The 19,744-nt window shown below is 39.9% G+C and overlaps 1 protein-coding gene and 1 long non-coding RNA gene across 2 annotated transcripts in view; both read right to left on the reverse strand.

Moving 5' to 3' along the window:
• Positions 1-19,744, reverse strand: part of LOC124158797 (laminin subunit alpha-like) — a 129,280-nt gene that overhangs the window by 37,557 nt on the left and 71,979 nt on the right. Inside the window, exons 34-38 of the mRNA XM_046534115.1 lie at positions 19,233-19,363; positions 12,373-12,523; positions 10,909-11,129; positions 3,341-3,508; positions 1,965-2,124 (exon numbers count right to left, since the gene is read on the reverse strand). Of these exons, the coding sequence (XP_046390071.1) occupies positions 1,965-2,124; positions 3,341-3,508; positions 10,909-11,129; positions 12,373-12,523; positions 19,233-19,363 (831 nt within the window). The remainder of the gene's footprint in view (positions 1-1,964; positions 2,125-3,340; positions 3,509-10,908; positions 11,130-12,372; positions 12,524-19,232; positions 19,364-19,744) is intronic.
• Positions 16,031-16,906, reverse strand: LOC124158800. The gene is made up of 3 exons (XR_006864870.1): positions 16,602-16,906; positions 16,328-16,488; positions 16,031-16,243 (listed from the first exon to the last, which is right to left on the reverse strand). It is a non-coding gene; the product is annotated as an uncharacterized LOC124158800 (long non-coding RNA).

Genomic DNA, 19,744 nt, shown 5'->3' on the forward strand with positions numbered 1-19,744 from the left:
CACTGACAGGTTGATGTTGATTGTTTATGAGGAATCCACATCGATGTAACATAGGTGCTTTGATATAAAAAATGAAATGTATTATCTCTCAGAACAAAGATCCACACTAGTCTCCTTGGTTTAGACAGAGGTCCTTATAGTGTCACAAATGATGGGAAAAGGAGTTGGATCAGGTTTTTTTACGCATTTTCTTTCTCTTAATAGCTAATGTAAGACATATTTCACTCATGTGAAAGATCTATAGTGACAAATTATTCCAGTTCAACAATTTTGGCCCGCAAACGGCAAACATTAATACGAGAGATGTTCCGCAAAGGACTCAAAAAGGGCAAATCTGGCGTAAAAAATTTTCTTCAAGTACATCAGACTCCCGATTATAGGCTGCGGTTAATCCATGTTGCGGCTTATCCATTCATAAGTTTTACACTTTTTTGATGTTTTCCGCAATCTTTACCAGGACACTTGCATTTTAATGCAAGGCTTTACTAGACTTATTATTTTTATCAAGATTGCTTTGGTAAAATGGTATTGTTTTATTTCCTTGCTGACAAGTAATGTATCAAGTCTGCTTGGACATCTGCTGTAGCAGCCCTGACGACAATCAGCAGTGGGAATAAACTCTTGATTAATTTTTGAAGATTCCTCAAAGGTTAACCAATCGTAAATCATGAAAAATGTTATTTATGATCTTTAATTGCATATTTCACATTGCTAATACTCAATTATTGCTGTGGCCTAACATGTGGTTGAATAGGGTCAAAGAGAACCGGAGATTTTGTCGCAGTTGGGCATGTTTACGCCTCGGCGAGTCAAGGTCAAACTGGATAGGAAGTAGAAGTGAAAGCAGCAAGGCAAGCAGAAGTAGAGATAGCATGAGTCATAGCCGGGCACTCGCGTGCAAAGACAATGTGCCATAAGTCCTGGCTTCCTATAACTGCTGCTGCGTGATGGTGTTATTGTCCGACTGTTGTCCTCACAGGAGCTCTGTATTTCTGTTTTCCAAGCATTGCGGGGTGCAATTGTGCTCAGTGATCACGGATCTGCATCCCGCAGCAATTGCATCTCGGACAACTTGTGCGAGATGTAAATACGCGGTTGACAGTGTCGTTTCCGACCTCGCACAGCGGTTTTGAAGCATTCGTGCAAACCACTTCTCTGAATCCATGATCTCGCAGCCACGGATGCATGGTTTTCAGGAACCAGGTATTACACAGTGCAGTAGGAATGCGAGTATAATCTCGTTTATGGTGCTAAGAAGAACGCGGTCGGAAAAAGAAAGCTCTTAATGATTCCGGAAAGCAATCTAAAATAACAGACAATGCGAATAAACAATATTCAATTGCTTCATTTATTTGAATTACGAAAATTACATGAAATTAAAGTGAAAGTTTGGATTATATTCATATTTTCTGATTATTCGTGCTGCCTCTCCCCATCATTAGCCCAGATAATCGGGAGTATGCTGAATGAGGAGGTAATTACTGGATGGACGGCGACAAGGAATGGATTCAAAAATTACCCGGCATCCTTGAGGATGGTGCCATGTTTTGGCACAAATGAATGGGTATGCCTGCAGAATACCTATCGTATTCAGATTCTATGAAGGCATCATGAATACATTATCATCTGAGATTGCTATTGTGACCTCAGTGCATTGCCAACTGCCACGTTTTTACTCATGGTAACTAATTTGCTCCACCTGACTTCATCATTGTATGTACATTTTATGGCAATAATAATAATAATAATAATGGTTTTTATGGTGAATGAAGCAAGACTGAGAAATTTCTCCACTTGCATTGTAAATTACACAGAAAACTTGTACGTCCCTGTGAAGGTGCAACCTACAAATTACCTCCATACTCCGAAGATTTTTCTGGTCACAAAAAATTCGTTTTACGGAGGTTTTACTGTAACAATTATATAAAACATGAACTTTAAATTCAGTAATAATAAAAAATTACCTGTTTCAATAATATGGAATGTTAGACTTTTGGTTTTCATCACAGTTTCATTTATTTGTGATACAGTTTTTCTTATCTCCATTTCTGCTTCCATCACTTCCAAGTTCAAATTCATTTCATCTTGTTCCAATTTTTTCAATTTCCCACTCAAAAATTTTGTCTGAAAAAGTATAAGAAATATTTATAAATATATTGTGACATACCGACCATATGTCACGTATTTTCTCTCGTTATGTAATGACCCGAGTAGGGGATGATCACATATGTGTGGATGAGCGTGGGTATGTCTGAGTGTGTGCGTAATAGTGTGTCATGCCCCGGGCATGAGGTAAAAGTGACTCACAAATGTTCAGCGTTTGGTCAGCTCGGACCGGTGGTTGCCCCACCCAACAGTGAGGCCCAAGTGTAACCCCTCCTGTCCCAAAAAACCCATCCCCTGTGTATCATCCCCCTCCAATATCACTATAAAGCGGCGGACGGAGAGAGCCTCCAAGCGAGAAATTCTAGTTTGGTCGACGGGCGAGAAATTCTAGTTTGGTCGACGGGCGAGAAACGCTATCCTGATCGACGCAGAAAGGGATTGATGACGTGCCAGATTGGTCGTCATTTTTCTGGGTGTACCCAAAGAGTGCAGTTAGCGGGACGAGATTGTCTACGGAGGTAGCCAGCAGCGGAGAGCAAGATTGCAGACGAGCGACAGGCAGGACCAACGCCCAGAGGTCGGGAGGAAGACAGCCCCCGATCCCACGGACATTTGGGGTCCAACGTGTCGCATCATCGACGGCTCCTACTGCTCAAGGCTCCGACGAAACCGTAAGAACGTCGCAGTCAGCGACCCGTCCCCGTGCTCGTTCGCCCAGACCCGATTTAATCCCCAAACTGTGTAGCCAAAATAATTGGGTTCTTTCTCTCTATCCCGGTGCGCCGTATGTAATCACCAAACTGTTGACTCCTTGTCAGAAATCTGATTCAGTGTTACCACGAGAGCAGCCTAAAAACTTAATTTGGGCAAATTGTAAACTCGGCCCACGAATTCTACCAATCACAAATTGTTGCTTTTTTGTATTTCTTTTGGAGGGGGGGCAATTGAACCATATCATCTTGTGCACTTTTCATTCACCTCATTCTCATCAGGGTATTTAATTTCAATAAGTGTGTGTGTATGCTATGTCTGAAGTGGAAAATATATTTTTTTTATGTTTCAAAGTACTCAATAATCGTTCGATCATTCCGTACTCGGGACCATTGATGCCCTCCCCACCCAGTAAAATAGGTGGCGTTTTCATGTTCCGCCACAATATATATAATTAAGTTATTAACTTCGGAAATGAGCACAATATTAAATAAAGATTTGCCAGCTAAAAATCAAAACTTACCTTTCTACTTAACCCTGATGATCCTTCCTTCAGGCTAATAACATCATCAACAATAGTAGAAATATTATTACGAGGGAGAGTAAATGATGCTACCAATGGTAATAATTCGGTGGCAGTTTCATTGATGAATGTTATCTTTTGATTGGCAAGATATCCGTCTTTTAAGCCCTAAAAAAGATAATTTGAGTTTATTTCAACTATCCTATGAAACTTAGTTTATTAGATGAAGTCATATGAATAAAAATAAATTGAATAAGGGTGGGTTGACTCAATTCACCAAATGGTGGCTGAATCATTCTGTACAATAAAACGTCTTTACAACGAATATCCATTTAGTAGTATTTTATGATAACCTACGAATAACACAGTCCTAGTCCTGGGTCATTCCCATACTTGATGCATGGAGATGATCCCTCCATACCCAACCATATATTATTACTAGAGATGTGCGAATAGTATCCGCGAATACTCGAATACCTCGAATAATAGAAAGTATTCGATATTCGAGATCTCGAATAGTTATGCCAAAGGTACCGTCTCGAATACCTCGAATACTTTGAATTTCGCGTCATACACTGTCGCTTGCACGTCGTTGGTAGTTGACTCGGAAAAATGAGAACTCTAGTCATCTAGTGCATGCAGCGCCGTTTTAGGCAAGCTGACGAAATACATCAAATTCACGGGTTCGAGCGGTGAAAAGAGTTCGACGTGGGGAACCGAAATTGATCCGATGAAAAAAATCCGAAAATCCCAGGTGTCCCCTATCAGGAGAACCTCAGTTCCGTGGGATAGCAACATTGGCGCATTTCCCACGATCCGCTATCCCCATCCATTCAGCGTTCGCCCCACCCCCTCAGACGATTTCCTCTTCCCCGAAAACAAAAAAAAGGTCCCTGCTCGTGCAGGGATCGTATTACGAAGACCTCAGCTTTGAAAAAAATATCAAGTTACCAGAAAATAATAGAATCGTGTTTCACCCTTCCCTCTTTCTCCCTACTGACCATTTTCCCGCATACATCTTTTGATAAAATGAGAGGAGGTGTTTGCCGTGTGTCCTTTGTGGCTAATAATGACAGGCACTTATTTTGAATCTTCCCCAGGAGATGAAACTACCATAGGGAGGAACTCAGTGCCGTGGGATAGTGGCATTGGCGCATTTCCCACGATCTGCTATCCCCCTCCATTCAGCATTTGCCTCACCCACTCTTGAGATTTCCTCTTCTCCGAAATCAAACAAAAGATCCCAGCTGGCGCAGGGATTGTATTACAAAAACCTTAGCTTCAAAAAATATCAAGTTACGCGAGAAAAATAAAAACGTGTCTCGCACCCACCCCCTTTTCTCACCCACTGACCTTTTTCTACCTACCTGCTTCGAATTTCCCCCTTTCTTGAGGTCAACTGCTGCATGAGTCATCTACTAGCCCGGAAGGTGTCTAACAATGACTTTCGGCAATTGTTATTACACCTTTATTGGATTGAAATATTAGTAATGTGCGCGTAATTTAAAAAAGAATAAGACCAAACACGACATATTTCTGACTTTATTTAAGCATTTTGCGCAGGAAAATAAATACCGGGAAGAAGAAGAAATACGAAGGAGGCGTAATGCTCAAATAGGGTGGTTTCCTACTATTTTTTATTGCCTAAATCGAAATATTAATACTCCTGAAGTACGTATTTAACGCTTTTAGAATTTTATAAGACGATATCTATTTTTCGCGATTAAATTAAAAGTGAAAATTTTCAAGCGCGCGAAAACGCGACGGGTAAGTATGAATGCCGGGAAAAACTCCGCGTGACGTCGTTCTGGTTCCCGCTGCCGCAAGTGAGGTGACCTTGGGGCGAGGCTCTGAGCGCTATTACGACGCAGGATGCTAGCAGGTAGCCGAGTACCATGCTAGCTGGTAGCGCTTGGCTTAAATAAGGATTATTAATACCTTATCAAACAGACTGTGTGATTATTAATACATGTTTCCCTGAGCTCTGTGCCTCATGCATGCATTGGTAACCTCAGACGATGTAAAACTCCGATTCTCTCGTGTAGAAACTAGGTCCCTGTGATGTCACGTGGAGTGGCATCGCATAGGCGCCAATCTGGCCTTTTTCAAATGAGGTAAAATTGAACATTGCCATTAGTCTAAACCGGTATTTCTAGAACGAAATAATTTGTATATTATGAATACACTAATGGTGGGTAACGAATCACAATCAATACCTTTCGTTTTCTTTAATGAAGGAAACTACCCCATTGTTTACATAAAATTAAAATATTCCATTTATCAGCTAAATTCCTGTTTGAATCCTTTAAAGGCAATCACAATTACTCGCCAAAATCTTGGGTTTCCTGCTGCATAGGCGACCTAGTCAAACATTTTCACATTCATCATTTAGTATTCGAGGTATTCGAATATTCGAGCAATGATTTAATATTCGAATTCGATATTCGAATTCGAGAAATCTACTATTCGACCCATCCCTAATTATTACAATATTATGAAATGTGCATATGGGCTTAAGTTAGGAAAATTTTCTCTCTAAAGCAAAATTTGTGAGATTATTTTGCCATATGTTGAGTTGCAATGTCACCTCATAAGTCAACATTACCCTAGGCACATCCCTTTAATGTAACATATACACTTGATTTCTTGCAACTAAATTCAGCATTGCTATTAGCTATTCAGCTTATCAGATGCATAAGTGCCAATATGGAGGATGGTAATGATATCTGGTGGGAGGCCAACAGTGTTATCAGGCATTTATTTGTTCTAAATCCCACAAAATTCATAATTTTGGGACTAAGGGTACATACTCAAAGATGTCAGTAAAGAACTTTTGTGGTCACTTTCCCGGCCCCATGATCACGCCACTGTGCTACTCACAGCCACAGATGTGTGCCTCTTGGAAAATGGGCTTCAGACTTTTCCAGGAAGCAAACCGGGTCAGCAGTTTTTACATGCTCTTCCTAATCTGTGCAAGAAAGGGGAGTCAACAGAAAAAATTTCCATGATTTTGTCTCTCACGTTTGCATACACCATTAGGATCTTAGGGTGCTCCATGGAAGTGCAAGTTCAAAAATTCTGGATTCCAGTAGTTTACCGAAAAAAAATCACACCAAACGCAGGCCATTGCTAATAACTGGCATAAGTGAAGATGGACCAAGGACACTACCCAGTAAATTAATAGAGCTGCTGCAGCACTTCACAAGGATGTCAGCGCTTCTAGGACAGCACGTATCAACTGAAGCGTGTCAGCAGCGTCTCAGCAGTGCTCGCATAGAGTGAGTTGTCGAGCAACGTGTCATATGCACCTTTGCTGCTCGTGTATGAAGCACTGCAGCCACTAGTTGCGGATGCACTGCCACAGTGCTACATACAGTCTTTTGAGTTATACTATAGTGGCACTACGTGGTTAAGAAAAATAGTTACCTGCAAGTGCTTGCTAGAGAGGAAGTAAGTGCTCATAGAGCTAAAGGATAAGGAGGAAAACTAAAAGGTAGGTGACCAATTTCATAATGCTCTTTCATTATAGTGACCAAGAATAATATGACTAAAAAGTACATTTTCCCTCTGTGAGATTATAATTTATTTTAGTGGGTTATTGTGATTGGAACGTAAATATGCTACGTCATTATGGGTGTGTGTCTTCTTGTATTTTTCAAGAATCTACAGTAGAACCTCACTTATGAAACTTTCAGCGGAAAACAAAAAAAAGTTTCATAAGTGAGGAAGTTTCATATGTGAGGTTTTTCGGTATGTAGCATGAAATCCTTTCCAATAGGGGCCGCTTTGTTTACAGGATGCAATTACTCATTTGGAGGCAAGAAATTGAAGCCTAATGATCTTATTTTCTCAAAAGTAACACACCAGATGATGTGTTACTTTAAGAGAAATATAATTTTACATTCCTGAAAAACTTAACCGAGGGATGAACGACTAGCATTTCTGGTACTAAGCTGCAAGGCTATCACACTGGAGAGATTTCGGAATGATGACACAAAATGTTCACAGAGAAGCCAATTTAAAAAAAAAAGTTGACTCATTAAAAGCGGTTTTCAGGAAATTTATTTTATCACCTATAGGCAAACCCCAGATTGGAGATTGAAGAAATGAAATACCTGAGGAAAGTCATTCAAATTAACCCCGTAATCATACCATTTTTCTGAACTGACGGCGGCTGACCTTGAGCGTGCTCGAAACCCACCCACTCTTCTAGCCAATCACAGAAGAGCGACAGGAGAAAGTGAGGAAGAGCCCGCAGTCTCTCTCCGAACTCTGAGCAGTGCACATCGCTCTCCAGCTAGCAGTGTTGCCAAGCCGAATCTTTGGAGATCGCACAGCACTCATTCTGCCGCCCCCAAAAGTACCGTTATTCCCAAGGATGGCAACGCCGTTCAGCTGGATGGAGGGGAGCGGAGGGGTGGAAGGAGCAGCGCTTCTCATTGGCTAGTTTCTATTTTCCACCCAGCCGCCGTCAGTTCGGAAAAATGGTATAGGGAGCAAAATTTCACTAATGCATCATGAAGGCTTCACACCCTATGGACCCGGGTTAATAGCAGAGGCAGAAAGTTTTCAGAGATGGCTCTATCCCTGCTTGAGAGTAGTGTGGACGGAACTTCCAGTGCAACACACTGTCCGGCAGATGGGACATTAAGCCCTGGTTAAGCCTATCGTTACAACCTGGCTAATTCCAACACAGGGTTTCTATACTCCCTCTCTTACCTCATGGCGCAAATGACCCCAGCTGTCGGTTACCTCCCTCTAAATACCATGCCATAGATAATATGGAGCACCTGGCAGTGGCGTAACTATGGTTGGGGGATGAGGGGATAGATCTCTCTCCAAAGCCTCAGAGAAATTTTAAAAAAATTTAAACACAAGTCTAGCTTTGATAAACAGCAACTGCATCTACTTAAAGTTAAATTTTATGTGCCAAAATGATGTAGAATATATTTACAGGCATGCCATTTTTTAAAATTTTACGGAAATCCCCATTGCCTCGGAGGGGTGGGGGGTGAAGCTGCCCCCCAGGTACTACTGTCACCCCCAAAGCATATTCCTAGTTACGCCACTGGTACCCCGGATATTCCGTGACTAAGTTCACTTTTCTGGTGCTTAGAAAACTTTTAAGTGAGCATTTGAAATAATCGCGCAACTGCTGTCAGTGATGAATGGACAAAAGTAGATTAAGAGCCCGGAAAAATCTCCCCTCTCACTAATGTTTACGCACTAAAAAAGAATTTTCCCATGACATTTTAGTAATAATAGAATGAATCTACCGGGAATAGCTTCTCTGCCGGCATTCTTCCGTGAATTCAGCGCCGGGAACTTCGACTCACAAGCCATGTGACTCATCTTCACGTAATATTTTGCTTCCCCATATCTGAAAACAACACCAGACTGTTTTTGTACTTCGATATAATGGTTATAAGTCATTCCTGAGTCGAAAGGAACTGCCTTATCTCTCGCGTTTTGAATTTGACTTTAATGATTACGTTACTACTGACAACGCGAGTTATTCTCCGAGGGCATTCGTACTAACTCTCGTTCAGTTAAAAAATAAACGCTTGCCACCAGGCAGTCAAGGTCAAACTATATTTCATTTAAACCCGCAGATACAAGTTGGGTCAGTTTTGATCTGCGCGACGCGTAAGCAACTTTCCTCCGGCTCAATTCGTCCCGCGGATGAGGGATTAGCCCGCGGAAAGAGTCCACGCATGCTGTTTTTGCCATCGTGTTGAATCACCAACAGCTTACGTCCATACTACAAATACGATAATCTTTTTTGGATGACCTTGGAAGCCAAAATTTTGGTACGCGAGGATTTTTAACGGCTCATTTAGGTGTTATTTCGCTGGGCGACGGGAAGCATAACCTTGGAAAATTCTAGACAATCTTCCGTTAGAGATAGATATTCCGGATTAACGATCATCTACTGCAGTTAAAATTAATATCTAATAAACAGCATCGGTCATTATTAAAACTTATTATTCTTCATTGACATATCTATGTAATGAGCGCATACTACCCCCGCTCCTGTGACTAAAATCGGCGCGCCTACCGCAATCTTCTCGTAGATCAGTTCTCTGACAAGTTGTACAAGTGAGGTATTTTATCACATTGGACTGGAAAAATACGTTTCATAACCGAGGTCGTCGTATAGGTGAAGAGTTTCATAACTGAGGTTGGAAAAACATGGGTTCATATGGGGTTATTCACCGGACCAAAAAAAATCGGCGTATAAGTGAGGTCATCGTATAAGTGAGGGTCGTATAACCGAGGTTCTACTGTATGTTTCAAAAATGTTTCCATTTATAAATTGGTTTTTCATTGCTGAAATTGATATTTCCTTTGATTTGTTTCAGATGTATTCTCAAGCCAGCTCTTTCCCACATGAGCACAACGAAAATTGAAAAGAAAATGGGGGAGTGGTTTAGACAAACTGGGACGAGGATGAAGAGGGTCCAGTTTAAGGTTCCTTCTGATGTTATATAATATATTTTAAAGAGCAAAGTCATTAATAAAGTCATTTGTTGCAAACCTGTGTTTTCAATTCATTCTTGCTGCTCCTGACATACTTTAGTAGTGCTTTTGACGATTACTAGTGGCACATTAGGAATGTATTTTCAGCGATTCGGACATGCCTTTGAAGCGATAATGGCACACTTTTCATAATGCTCTTTCATTATAGTGACACGCAGCGCTCCTGACATGCTTGTGCAGCACACCTGACACCCATTTGCAGCACATCTGATAAGCAAAAAGGGGAAGTTCGGGAGTGCTAGACGCACTGCAGCAGCGCCTTCTCTGCAGCTACCGCGAAGCACATCCGATGCACATCCGCAGCATTTTTTGTTCCCTGGGTAGATATAGGGGACCATCAACCGGAGCTGTGCATGGTAAAACCAGAGCACGCACCATTTCGACTATTTCATTTTTAGGATGAGGATGCTGAGAGTCAGTGTTCCCAATTTTCCCCCTGTCCGTTTGTAGTCTCCACCTTCACAGAAAATTTCAGCTCTCTAGCTCTTCTGGAAGTGGTTGCCGATTTCTATCCATTTTTCAGTGAGTCAGCCTGTCAGGCAAGGGGCTTTAAACATTATGGACATGCTTTATTAGCAACTGGGGTCAGATTTTCTTGTTCCTTTGAAAAAAAAATCTCAACAGAGTCTGCTGCAGCTACTATATTTGTAGCTCACCTCTTCAATCTACTTGAGCCCTTTCATTATCCTGCACCAATGCAATGTACGATGCACATCTGTACAATGGAGCCTTTACAACGATGTCTCTATTTTCCCAGTTCTGAAAAATTCATTACATAGAGGTTTTACAGTAATGAACCTAGGTTAAACAATTACCTGAACTATTTTTTATTCACACAGAGGCTATATTTATCACCATATTTTTTTTTCTACCAAAGTTCCAAAATCTCTCTAACGAGGTAAAATTCTGTCCAAATTTTCCTGGCCAACTACTATTTCAGGAAAATAAATATGACATGTCAGATATTTGCTCTAATGTACGAATTGTTACTGGTTTCTGGGTATTTTATTCATTAACTCGTTACTCACTCTCAAATCCTGCAAGACCCGTGAAACTGTAGAAGTGTCACTGTCATCAAGTAGTGTATGGATGCAGAGGTCACATTCTTCACAACCTTCATCTGGCACCAAAATCCATCTTTCAGGGCAGTAATCACACTTTTCACCAATCAGATTGAATGAGCACAGACACTGACCAGTCCTAACATCACATTCTTCTCCAAATGAATATTTTTCATTGCATTCACAGGCTAAAAGGTGAGAAGAGAGATACCAATTACCTACCATATTTATGGACACACATAAAAAGTGCAATAAAATAAAAGTTTTCTGAACCTCAGTGCTTATGAGTGAGCATTGAGGTTATTATATGTATAAAAAATACACACCAGTGAATACAAGCACATGAGGAAACCTTATTAGAGAGCCTGTTGAGCCTAGCATGCCCCCTCACACCAATGAATTCAACTGATAATGAGGTTAGAGCATAAAGTGGTTCATCAAACGTAACAGATAGGGGAAAAGTATTAATTATATATAGTGCATTACTCTTATCACCATTGACACATATATCTCATGAAAATAAAATATTAAAACCCTATACAAACATGACAATTTCAGCACATGCAAAATTTTAATAAAGCCATTTAGGGTGAACGCTAAGGTTTTTGCAATGGGAGCCCCTAAAATTTTCATGAATGGTCACAGGACAGTGCTCATCTGACTTCTCCTGTGCCACAAAAGATCTCATCAACTAATTTTGATGGGAAACTGTCTCACACTAGTCCAAGAGCCCAGACAAGGGCCCCGGTGACTATCTCTTCCATGATTTGAAGAAGCACCTGGGTGGCACTAATTTCAGAACCGGAGAGGAACTGAAAGAAAAGGTTTTAAGCTATCTCCATTGCATGATGGAAATATTCAATGACTCAGGCATATAGAAGATGGTATGCCATAAGCAAAAATGAATTGATATCAATGGCAAATCTGTTTAATTTATATGAAAAGCTCTTAAAAATATATATTATTCAGAAGCAAAAAATTGTTTTTCACTGAGAAAAATCATTTGTGACATAATTTTAAGGGCAACCATTGTATTGTCTACATATATTACCAGTCCTTGGAGGGATTTCTATTTATTTGTCATTGAGTGAGTCAGTCATGCAAGAGGCATTGTATGATGTGGACATACTTTATTAGCAACTGCATTACTGCATTGCAAAAACCTTGGCATATACCCTTAATGGCTCGTCAAAATTTTGCATGTGGTCATATTGCCATGTCTGTGGAGGGTTTAATATTTTATTTTCATAGATTGCTTAAAATTTTTTTATTTCAGCTATGCACTTATAGATGTCTGCAAATGTTTCACATACGAGCTGTCATTACTATGCCACCATAAGAACCTCTAGCACTTATATATCACTTATTTCATGACAAAATGAACTTGGTGCATACTAGTAAATGACTTTTCGAGAATAAATTTTCACTTACCTTGGCAACCATCAGAGCTGTAATTCCAAAAACCAGGAGCACATTGATCACATGCTCTTCCTTTAACTCCAATGCGACAAGAGCACTGACCACTAAGAAGATCACATTGCAGTGACTCAGAGGCAGACTGGCAATTACAAGGGGTACATCCCTGTAATGATTCATTAAATTCATCATTAACTTCATCCAAACACCACATTCCTACTAAATGTCAGAGGGAACACATGTCTGAAATATGGCACTTAAACTATTTATCCATAAAAGAATCTCAAAATTCCTTTTACAGATCCCCTGGAAAAACAACAAATACAGTAGACTTCCAATTATCCGGCTGCAGTTTATCCATGTTGCGAATTATCCATGCACGAGTTCACACTCCAACGACGTTTACCACTATCTTTATAAAAAATAAGATCAGATGCAAAAGCACCAGGATAATTGTATTTAATACAAGGCTACATGAGGTTTATTATTTCCATTTCAATTCCCTTCATAAAAATTCCCATCATTTACTTCCAGACAATGGAATGTTTCAAGTTTACATGGACCGCTGCTCTAGCATTGCAGAAGATGATGAGAGGCCGGAAAATAACTCTCCAGTAAAGTAAAAAGATTCTTCTATGGTTAACCAAACATAAATAAAAAAACATCCAAAATTTTAAAATGTTTATTTAATATTGCAACCGTGCAATTATTGTCGCGGCCTGCATGTGGCTGAATATTGACCAAGGGAATCAGAGATTTTGTTGCACTCTGGCATGTTTAGGCCAGGTCTTGTCAAGTTCAAACTGGAGAGGCAGGGAATAGTAGAAGTTAAGGCAGCAGGGGAAGTGGAAGTACTCAAGTAAAAATTTCTCCCTTGCAACTTGACTGAAACTGGGCTGAAACTACCTTGAAACTCACTGCCTTGCTTCTATGCTGAAACTGCATTGAAATTGAAACAAACCAGTGGAGTTTGGGAGAGGGATGGCAGTGCAGTAGCAGTGCAATTAAGAACTCCAGCTACTCCAATGAAACTCCCTTGGCTGACTAAACTGAAACTCCCTTGGCCACTAACTAGACTGAAACTCCCTTGGCTACCAGCTAGACTGAATCTCCCTTGGCCAGCTAGACTGAAACTCCATTGGATAGTTAGGCTGAAACTCCCTTGTATGCCAGGCTGAAACTCCCTTGTTTGGCTGAATACATTTCCCCTACCCAATCCATTAAAATTCCCTTGTCAAATCATATGAAACACAGTCAATTAACAACTTGCGCAACCCAGCCAACAGTGGATGATCACATAACAGATTTCTCCCACAATTTTGCATGCATGATGAGAGATAAAGGGTGGATAGGTGATTGCGATCAACAATAGTTATTATAACTGCAATGACCACAACATTTTTCAAGACACAATTTATTAGAACATGAAAATACATCAATAAATTAATGACTGTTAAAAGCACATACAAAAATATTCCAAATGAAAGAAGTCATGGAAGTTAGATGCTCCTGAAAAAGAGAAGAAACATGACTGATGAGAGTCACAAACGACTTAACTCAAAATCAAATTAGCAAAATTGCACATGAAAAACTCTCCTTTACTTGGCTTATTAGTTATATGGTGCATTAATGTGAACCATTCAAATTATAGAAAGCAAAACTTAAATTATCACTGAGGAAGCATGCGCTTTGCATCATAGTTAAATGAAAAACGAAGCGATGACTCGTTACTTAGGCTATGTGTGAACTCCAAACGAAAACCACGTAAGATTCCAAAACATTCAGCAGTAACTAATAAGTATAAGCAGTAAATATACATTGCACTATAGCGAAACATACCCGCATTCCTTATTTCTTTGAAAGCCCGCTCGAGCTCACTGAGTCCGGTCCTCCGCAAGATGACTAACGGACGGCGCGGCATCCGCGGCATTGATGACCGGTCGGTGTATTATCCTCCTCGTCCGGGGTATCCATGAGGCAGGAAAAGTGGACGGCAGTCGCCAACGCGTTGAAAGAAGAATTCGTTATTGGCTGCATGACCCCCGAGAAAGGAGCTTGAAATCCTTAAACGTGCCTGGATTAAAACACGAATTCAATGTCAACGTTCTCATGGCTAAACATGGAAGGAACAAACATGCCATCAGAGAAGTTAAAACGCTTACCTCCAATTATGGCTGCAGTCACCACCACCGACCTCGTTCTCCCCTTCACCTTAATTTCGATTAATTCTTGCCGTTAACAAACGTCGAAGTACCGGGAAAATATTTATGCCATCAATCTTTTCATGCTAAAACCCACGCTCACCACTCGTCTTTCGCTCCTTGCAACTTGAGAGAAATAACGGCAACCGACAGCTTGACGCGCGGGAAAAGATATACGTGTTGCCAAAAGCTAAAGTAAAAAAATACATTGCCGCTGAAAACAGGGGTCGCGTATATGTCCGGTAGGAGGGTTCCGTATGTTGGCAAAACTTACGGTGGGTAGCACACGCGCAGCAAGGGAGAAGCAGTTCAAATTCATGAGGGAGAGGGGATACCCAAATGCTGCAGCAGCTCTGTGGCAGGGCAGTTAAGACATTCGGCAAGAGAGATTCAGTGGAGTTATTAAGTTGGCCTGGCCTTTGAGCCTACTGTCCAGCTCATGAGCTGAGTGCCAGTAGAGCTCATGTGCAGCAAGGGAGAAGCAGTTCAAATCCATGAGGGAGAGGGGATACCCAATGCTGCCGCAGCTCTGTGGCAAGGCAGTAAAGACATGCGGCAAGAGAGACGCAGTGGTGTCATAAATTCGGCCTGGCCTGAGCCTATTGTCCAGTTCAGTATCAGTGGGGCACATATGCAGCAAGGGAGAAGCAGTTCAAATTCAATGGACTTGCAAGGGAGAATGGCATCAGAGTTTCAGTTGAGTGCTCCTTTTCTTGTTGAGGACAAGGCAGTGCAGTGCAGTGACAAGGTTGTTTCAAGGCAGTTTGAGCGCATTCAGTGGAGTTTCAGCCCAGAATCAGCTCTGTTTCAAGGGAGAAATTTTTACTTGAGATAGAGATAGCATGAGTCATAACCAGGCACTCGCCTGCGTAGAAAGTTTGTCATAAGACCTGGCTTCCTACAACTGCTAATGTGCGATGCCATGTTCGTACGCCAGTTGCCTTCACGGGAGCTCCATAAGAGCACCAGTTTTCCAGAGTTTTCCAGAGCACCGCGGTGCACGATCTAGCTAAGTAAGTACAGATCCATATCCTGCAGCAGTTGCATACAGGGTAACTTTTACAAGACGTCACTACTTGGCATGGTGCCTGTAAGTGTAGTTTTGGACAATACGCACCCAAGGAGGAATGAAAAGTCATTATGACATCATCTTGATGTCATTTTTAAGTCATGGCTTGGTAGTCACGGTGACCTCAAAATGGTCCCGTGAAATGACATCCTTCTTGACTCATGATGATGTCAATATGACCTTAAATGACTACCTATCATTTTGACCTCATTTTGAACTCACTTTGACTATTTGTGACCAAACCTATTTGTTCTTCTAATAACAATTCATACTATAATTTCTGTATTTAGATTGTCATTTAGGGATAAATTAAACACTTCAGATATGAAACTCAACCTTTATTAGGATTTATTGCAACAAAAAACAGATAGATTTTACAAGAAGAAATTCCTCAGGATTTGTTTTTAAATTTTCCTTTTAATGTTCCTTTTCTCCCTCTTCAAATAGTAATCGAGAAAAACCATCTACATTGGCCATTACAGTTGATTCTTCATTTCATTTCCTTTCCCTTCAGTTGCCTCTAGTTGCTTAAGCAATTTTGTTGAACCACCGCTGAATCTTTGCCTTCTTCTTAATTAGTATACTTTACCCTGAGGGAAATTCTTCCATCGTGGGACTGCAAACAAAGGAAAAAAATAACATGAAGAAGCTGAAAGTTTCTAGTTTTGATGATACATTAAATAGAAAAATTGATACTAACTGCAAATAGCCTTATTGATGTAGGGTTTGTTGAGCATAATTTTTCCAAGCTCTCCATCCCAATTGATGCAGCGAGCAAATTCATTTGTACACATATTTCTGGTCACATGGGCTGAAAACTCCATCAGTATGATCAACTGCAATTTGTCTAAGATGTTAAACCTGTGAGAAAGGAAACCGAAATAAATTTTAACTTTAACATATGGCACAAGAAGGGAAAATGGAAGGGTTAATTTGATGGATGATATAGAGCGGATAACAGTCAATTTACTCACAAATGATTTGAAGAGAGATGAGGTTTTTAGGAGCTCTTCAAAGTTGTTTAAATCCTTCTCGTCATCCAGAGAAGTTTGAAAATATTAGCTGCTTCAAACATCTCATCTTCTGGAGCAATATAAAGCAAATTTTCATTTCCTTTTCCTCTCTTGTATGGTTGCAATCTCTTTTCTCGTTTGTAAAAACAAGCGTAAATAATCCGAGAAATGGCACATTACAGTGAAACGATCGCTCCATTGTTGATTTCAAATGAAGACCGATATTTATTATTGGCTATTATTCCCGTAGTGACGCACGTACGAGCTCTCGCCGAAAATATTATTGAAAACTAGGAGAAGCTTAATTATTTCTTACGCAAATGTAGCAATCAGCGACGATGAGTTATTTAAAAAAACCGCGGCGCATTCTAGTTTAGAAATGGCGCGTCACGGATTTCCTTCGAAATATTTTGGCGAAATAGGTTCGTTCCCGGGGACTTTCTTGCGGTAAAAGCGAGTAATAGACCATTTTTAAGGAACAATTATCATAAAACGTCATTAAATCTCGGACGAAAATCAATAAAAATATCGAGAACAAAAAAATCACGATGTATATCATCCAATATCCATTAAAATATCACTATATATATCATCCGATACAAACATCGGAGCCCATAAAAATCGCCTACCGATAAAATACCACGACGTATCATTTCACAAAAAAATCTCCAGCCCGATAAAAATTTGCCTTCAGATAAAATATATCACATTATATAATTCGATGAAAAAATACCTCCTATTTAATATCGCGATGTACCATACATTAGTGAGTTTTTAACGCACCGATTTATGGTCTAGCATAAACGAAGGCCAGCCCTATGCATATTCTAGCCATAAACATTTTCCCAAACTAATTTCCCGATACCAAAACATGATAATTTATCGCGCGCGACGACCGATCGGGTGATAAATCACGATGTTTTATCGCGGCTGTGGCTTTTATGAGACAATAAATCGTGATATTTTATTCGAGCAGCAAGTTTTATTGGACGATATTTCGTGATATTTTAGCAGTGGCGATTTTTTTAATCGGATTATCTAGTGTAGTATTTTATCAAATGGCGATTTTTATCAGGCCCAATATTTGTTATCGGATGATATATCTTTATATTATATCGAAAGGATATTTCTACCTTATAATAGTAGTTCCGTAGTATTTTATCAGAAGACTATTTTTAACGATTCCGATATTTTTAATGGCTCAGTTAATTTATCGCACCCGATATTTTTATTGGACGATATATCGTGATATTTTATCGGTTCCAGTATTCAATCGGTCCCGATACTTTTAATGGGCCCTATTTTTATCGGACAATCATTTATCGATAATGTACAAAACTCAAATTAGTATTCCCGATATAATTAATTATCGCGATATTTCACGATACATATCGCCCAGGGCAAGTGGCACAGTCACGTCTTGGGGTACCAAATGGGGAAGGGAAGTAGGGGAGAATTTTAAGGGGCGCCGCCTTTTAAATTTAGGCCTAAAACCTGGCTATGCCACTGAGTGACCTATTGGATGTAGCCACTGACTATTGGCAGATGGGTCCCAGGAGTTCAAACCTGGGGTGAAACTTTGGGCTCCCCAAAATTAATAATTATCTGTAGAACTAGCCCAGGGAAAGGAACTGGCCCCCCTCCTTTAGGTGTGATATTCGCATGCGCGGTTTTGTGATTAAGTGTCAGGGGTGAGCTCTACCCTCACCTTTCCAAACCAACCTTCAGGTTGGAATGCGGGGAGAGTGAGTATCGTAGAGAATATTTGACAATTTTTTTTATAGATTCTCACTTTTAGTGAAATCTTGTACAAATGAATTCAAAGTCAAAATGATGTCACTTTGACATCAGAATGACCCGCAAAAAGTCACCTTTACAGTCCTGACTGAATATAGTGACTTTTTGTGGGTCATTTTGAGGACAAAGTGATGTCATTTTGACTTTTCTTCCTCCTTGGGCAGTGGTTTTGAACCATTACTGAAACCACTTTTCTGGATTTGTAATCTCACAGCCATGGATGTGTGTATTTATGGAAAACAGGGCTTATGGAGCAACAAAAATACGAGTACAATCACGTCATCACTACTAAAAAGATCGCGGGGGGAAAAGAAAGCTCTCAATGAGTCTGGAAAGCAATCTATAATAACAGACAATGTGCGTAAATTATAATGGATAGTTTGATTTAGGTAAATTATGATCAATTAAAATGAAAGTTGGGGTTATTTGTGTTCTTCAATTTTTCATGCTGCCTCTCCTTATCATTAGCATGTATAATTGTGAGTTAGATGTGTTGTGAAAAGTGTAAGAATTTCCAGTAATCATTGCTTTTGAAAGAGTTCACTTATTGGCTGCTCCATAAGTAAAGGACGTGAAACCAACAACTCAATCAAGTACGTAATCACAACATTTAGATGAATTAGCTATTGAGTCACTACACTTCTAAATCTGAAGAAAATACTAAAATAGCCCTCACCTAAATTGTTGCAAGTACATATTTAAATCATTTGATTCTGAATGAGGGGACAAATTTCATAGCATTAGCAAAATTTTTACTAGCATAAAGACAGTACTTATACTCCAAACATTCCTTACCTGGCATGAAGAAAAATTCCAATGATTTGGAGCACATTGATCGCACTTCTCACCAATGACATGCTCCTTGCATTCACAATCACCAGTTGTCCCATGGCATGTATCAGTACCACACATTTCACATTCACATGCTGTTGAATGAGAAACATATCAAACATTAAATAAATTTCACAAGTATATGTCCTCACGTTTTGTGATAAATGTTCCTTCATGTGAGTGTAAGTTTGGAAAAGGTTCATTCATTCTAAACCAACAAAAAATGTTGAGGATTACCAAATGCTGTGAGTTAAAAATATAAAACCCAATTTTCTATAATGTAGGACTTATGAAAAGCCAGCAGAACATTGAGAAATGAAAGGAAAAATGCCATAATAATATGCACTACATTCTTTGTTCGTATTCATTTTTCACTTCCTAAAATTATTCACACAATTAAGAAAATCATTCTGTATTGGTAGCAATATAAATCATATTTTGCCATGAAATTTTGTCCAATTAATTTCCTATAGGGT

The sequence above is a fragment of the Ischnura elegans genome, chromosome 5 (genome assembly GCF_921293095.1).
Source record: "Ischnura elegans chromosome 5, ioIscEleg1.1, whole genome shotgun sequence".
Classification (NCBI taxonomy): domain Eukaryota; kingdom Metazoa; phylum Arthropoda; class Insecta; order Odonata; family Coenagrionidae; genus Ischnura; species Ischnura elegans.